The following is a 5,390-nucleotide window of genomic DNA, read 5'->3' on the forward strand; positions in this document are numbered from 1 at the left end:
GAAGCAGTTTGATCAACTGCATGGCATGGACTCGCCGAGTCCAATGAACAGACTCGGCGAGTAGCTTGGAGAATAACTGGGACTCGTCGAGCTGTTCTTCAGACTCGGCGAGTGGAGTCGGGGTGGCCCCGCGATTCTTTCACGAGGAACTCGTCGAGTCAAGAAGGATACTCGACGAGTAGAAAGGGAACATCAGGGAATTGGTGAAGACGTCTAGACTCACCGAGTCGCCATAGCACTCGCCGAGTCCGGTCAAGTTGACCGTTGACCGTTGACCAGAGTTGACCTACATGTGATTTCTTAGGGGCACTTGTCTTGAATGATAAAAGTGTTAATAAGGGATATATGATATTATAGGGAGTCTGTAGCTCGGCGGATCGAGTACGAGTGATTTCAGGAGTTGCTAGCTTTCGATATTCACGAGGTGAGTCTTCTCACTATACTGTACCCGGAAGGGTTTGACTGTGTGACCGGAAGGTCGGATATGATATGTGATATATGTGCTATATGTGGTAAGTTAATTATTATATGTGCTGTGTATGTTTTATGGGTCGGAAGGCAATATGTTATGGGCCGGAAGGCGAATATGTTATGGGCCGGAAGGCGATTATGTTACGGGTCGGAAGGCGTTGTGTTGTGGACCGGAAGGTCAGGGCCTGGAATGGCGTATATGTGTAAGTAGTATACTGGGGAACTCACTAAGCATTTATGCTTACAGTTGTTATGTATGTGTTTCAGGTACTAGCGAGGACCGTGGGAAGGCGCCGACGTGATGCGTACACACTGTTTGATATTTTGAGATCTTGGGGATTTTATGATTATATTTTGACCTAAAACTTGGAATAATTATATTTAATTTGAATAAAGTCACTTTATTTGCCATGGAAAATTTGTTTGAAAATTTGCGTTGTTACAATCATGCTCATCTCAAACTTACTTTTCATCAAATTTTCGAATTCACTAGACAAAACAGGATCAGTAGAGCTAAAAATAATATCATCAACATAAATTTGAACAAGCATAAGATGACTCCCAACTTTCTTTCGAAAGAGAGTAGGATCAACTTATCTTTGTTTAAATTTCAAAATCTTTATAAGTTGGCAAGAGTTGCATACCAGGGTCTTGGTGGTTGTTTTAACCCATAAACAACTTTGTCTAAGATATAACAATGATTAGGGTATTTTTCGTTAACAAAACCTGGAGGTTATGCAATGTACACCGTCTCTTCTAGTTCACCATTAAGAAACGCACACTTGACATCCATTTGATAAACATCGAAATCCTTGTGTGCTGCATTGACTAAAAAGATTCGAACAGCCTCAAGTCTTGCGACAGGGGTTAAGGTTTCTTCATAATCAATGCCTTCTTGTTGCAAATATCCTTTAACAACTAGCCTAGCCTTATTTCTCATAATGTTTCCTTCATTATCAGTTTTACTTTTAAAGATCCATTTTAATCTTATTACTAACATATCTTCTGGTCTAGGAACGAGACGCCAAACTTTATTTCTTTCAAATTCAGCCAACGCAGATTGCATAGAAACAATCCAATCAGGATCTTCTATATCAATCTTGACTGTTTTCGGTTCTATTTTCAAAATGAAAACATTGAGCATACAAAATTCCTGATGAGTATTTAGTACCTCGTTCTTTGCACGAATTTGAGCTCTTGTCATTACTCCATCTCGAGGATCACCAAGAATTTGTTCATGTGGATGATTTCGAGTCCATCGTCCAACGGAGGATATGCTGGATCAAAATCCAATGGTGCATCTTCGAAAGTATCATCATTTTTTGAACTTGCAATTGACACATTATAAGTCGTATCATGAAAATTTTCATATTGATTATTTGAAATATTTGTTTGATTATCAATTTGCTCCCTCTCGACAAAATTATCTTCTTGATGTTCCCCCTCGACATCAACATTCATTCTCCCATTCTCCCCTCGAAAGTATGTCCCCCCTCAACATGAGTATTCAAAGTCAAGTGCTCCCCCTTCACTTGATCAGTTTGGAAAACTAGCAGATTTTCGTTACTATTCAAAGAATTTGTTGTCGAGTGATCATCAACCGTTTGTTGGATAACTGTCGAATCTTCATGATGTTTTGATGCTTCAAGAACTTGATTATCCTCAGCATGGATTTCAGCATCAATATCCCTATCAGGAGTACCAAATATTAAATCATAATCAAAATCTAATGAATCAACACTTTCAGATTCATAATTTGATTCATTAATGATTGGTTTTTGCTCAAAAGTTTTTTCAACACTTTTGACATAATGATCATCGAATGTGAGATTAAAGGTTTTGTAGATCTTCCTTGTTTGCTTGTTGAGTACCCTGTATGCCACAAAATTATGAAAATATCCTAAGAATATTCCTTCATCAACCTTAGACTAAAATTTCGAAAGACTATCCTTAAGATTCATAATGAAGCACCTGCAACCAAAAATATGGAAAAAAATTACATTTGGTTTCCTGTTGTTAATGATTTCATAAGGGGTGATATCAAATCTTGTATGAAGAAAAGACTGATTTTGAGAAAAGCAAGCAGTTGAAACAACTTCAGCCCATAGATATTGTGGAAGATTTGTGTAAGTCAGCATTGTTCTTGCTGACTTGCATAATGAACGATTTCTCCTTTCGACAACACCATTTTGTTGAGGTATATAAGGAGAAGAGAAGTTGTGCAAAATTCCTTTGTCAGCCAAAAATCAATCGAGAACATTGTTCTTGAACTCATATCTATTATCACTCTTGATTTTGTGAACCTTTTTCATCAAACTTAATTCGATATGTTTGATGAATTTGATCGTCACTTGAGCTATTTTTGATTTCAAAAGAAGAAAGTATACTCAAATAAACCTAGAAAAATATCAACAATAACCAAAATGTACCTCTTTTTGTTGAGTGTCTCAACTGTCAAAGGACCACAAAGGTCAATATGAAAAAGTTCCAAAGGTTGGACACTCTTGGAATCTATCACAATCGGATGACCTTGTCTATGTTGTTTTCCTTTTTCGCAAGCTGCACAAAGATAATCATTATCAAACTTTAAAACGGCAAAACCTCGAATAAGATCTTTTACCATTAATTTGTTTAGATTTTTAAAATTCATATGTTATAATTTTCGATGCCACAGCCAACTTATATCAGAGGAAGCCTTCGAAAGAAGCCAAACAGAAGAAACACCAACAATTAGTTTGATGTCAAGTGTAAACATATCTCCTTTTCGCTTTGACTTAAGAAGAACTTCTTTTGTTTCGATGCTGGATATGACACTTCCTTCTTCATTAAAAAGAACTTGATTTCCAGTAGCCAAAACAAGTTGCGAAACACTGATCAAATTATGTTGGAGACCTTCGACATAAGCAACTTTGTTAACTATGAACTTCCCATTTGTCACCTTCCCATAACCTTTGACTTGACACTTCTTATTATTTCCAAATTTCACAACACAAGCATTGTCCAGACTTCGAAAATCTCTCAGGTTTTCCTTCTTCCCAGTCATGTGACGAGAGAAAGCACTATTGATATACCATTTGTCATTGTATTGCTCGTCACAGAAAACCTGCAATCAATTAAAGAATTTAGGTCCACAAGGCCATTTGGGTCCTGGGTTATTATGATAAAATGCTTGATGTAACGAAGATCCAATTATCTAGTTTCGAAATTTTGTTTTGACACTATCAATTAAGTCCACATCATTAGGTAAGGGTATCGAAATGTACACACTCAAAGATTTAAAGTCAACATGAACATGCACCTCATTTTTCTTAGGTTCTTTCTTACTGACTTTTTCTTTCAAAATTTCTCTCCATTTCTGAACAAAAGGACGTGATTCTTTTGAAGAAGAATTTCCATTTGACGATTCAAACAAATATTTCTCATATGCATCCTTAATCTATTCTTGAGAAAACTCCCAGATTGAAAATGATTCCCCTTTCCTTCCAACCAATGATTGATATTCTGCACATATTTTTTCCCTTTTACAAATGAAGCTTTTGCGGTTTGTATCAAAGGTGGGTTTCAAAAATGAGGTTGATCAAGTTTGAAAGATTTATTTCTCCTCCCTTGAACATTGAATTCTCAAAGTGTCTTGTTGGCTTTCTTGCCAAAACATGAGGAATGTAACGATTCTGAAATCGGCTTTGATAACCAACGTTATTCTTTGGAAAAACTATTTGTGAATTTGAAAACTGATTTTGATAAGGAAGACGATGATAATTCTTTTGGATGTTTGTTCGAAAATCACTTCTTTGAAAATTATTTTGTGAAAACTTTGGATTGTTCGAATTTTTAACAAAACCTTTTTGTTGATTTCTCACATAATTTTCATGATAAGAAGTTTGGACTTTTGATTTTTGATTTGATTTCAAAACATGTTCCTCTGATACCAAATGTAGTTCCAATTGAATCGAGTAATAAAAAAATCAGAGTATGAAATGATTTAGAATAAGAGATCTAAACATAATATGCTTGGCACGTTTATTGCTTGATCAGTTGAAAACAAGAGGTTGAGAGAAATACGAACACAATCAGGTAAGATCTTTTCCTCATCACGCTTACGAAGTATACAATCAATTGCCATATGATTCACCCCATTGCAATAATGGCAGTCGAATCCAACATCACCTTTAAGCTTTTTCTCTTTCTTTTCTTCGTTAACTCGAACTTCCTTCTTTTATACATTCTTCTCATCACCTCCAACTTTCCAAGCATCATTTCCCTTCATCTCACTATATTTTGACCTTGCATTGAATGGCTTTTTAAAGAATTTCTTTACTCGATTATTAGATTAAATGCAACAGCCTCATCATCTGAATTTACAATTAATCCTTCATCATCCGAATCTTCATTTTAATTAGCTTCTTTTTCACTAACTTTCGAAACCAATGCAAGCGGACCACCAAGACTTCTCTTCGCTTCTTCAGCAATTTCATTAACTTCTTCTTCATGAGATTTCAACAGATTGTACATCTCATTCAACAAAAAAGTTATCAAAACTTTGTTGAGTCTTCACCATTAAACTCACGTTTCACCATTCCTTGCGAAGCCCCATAACGAATGTGAGATTAAACTCCGTTGTTGACCTGGTGATACCATATCGACTGGACTTGTAGATTAGTTCATTAAGACGATCATAGTACAACTCGATTGATTCACCATTGTTTTGTTTGAATTCTCTTAATTCAACCAGACAATTTTTCACTGAATTGATTTTTTCTTTTTATTCCCTGGAAACTTTTCCTTTAGAGTTTTCCAGATTTCATTTGCAAATTTACAACTACGAACGTAATTGTAAACAACGGGAGGTAGAGCACCTCTAAGTTCTCTCATCCATTTCTTCTCATTCTTCATCCATCTTTCAGCGAGCGCTTAGACAT

General features: G+C 35.8%; 1 protein-coding gene across 1 annotated transcript; it reads right to left on the minus strand.

The window, feature by feature from the left end:
- Nucleotides 1-1,204: 1,204 nt before the first annotated feature.
- On the minus strand, nt 1,205-1,675 carry LOC145009373 (putative mitochondrial protein AtMg00820). The gene has a single exon (XM_078968080.1). It carries the CDS (start codon nt 1,673-1,675, stop codon nt 1,205-1,207), a length of 471 nt encoding a protein of 156 aa, XP_078824206.1.
- Nucleotides 1,676-5,390: the final 3,715 nt, after the last annotated feature.

Source organism: Lactuca saligna, chromosome 8 (genome assembly GCF_052625555.1).
Source record: "Lactuca saligna cultivar CGN05327 chromosome 8, ASM5262555v1, whole genome shotgun sequence".
Lineage (NCBI taxonomy): Eukaryota > Viridiplantae > Streptophyta > Magnoliopsida > Asterales > Asteraceae > Lactuca > Lactuca saligna.

Coding starts and splice junctions, on each gene's coding strand:
- LOC145009373 (XM_078968080.1), bottom strand. CDS start 1,675: ATGACAAGAGCTCAAATTCGTGCAAAGAACGAGGTACTAAATACTCAT.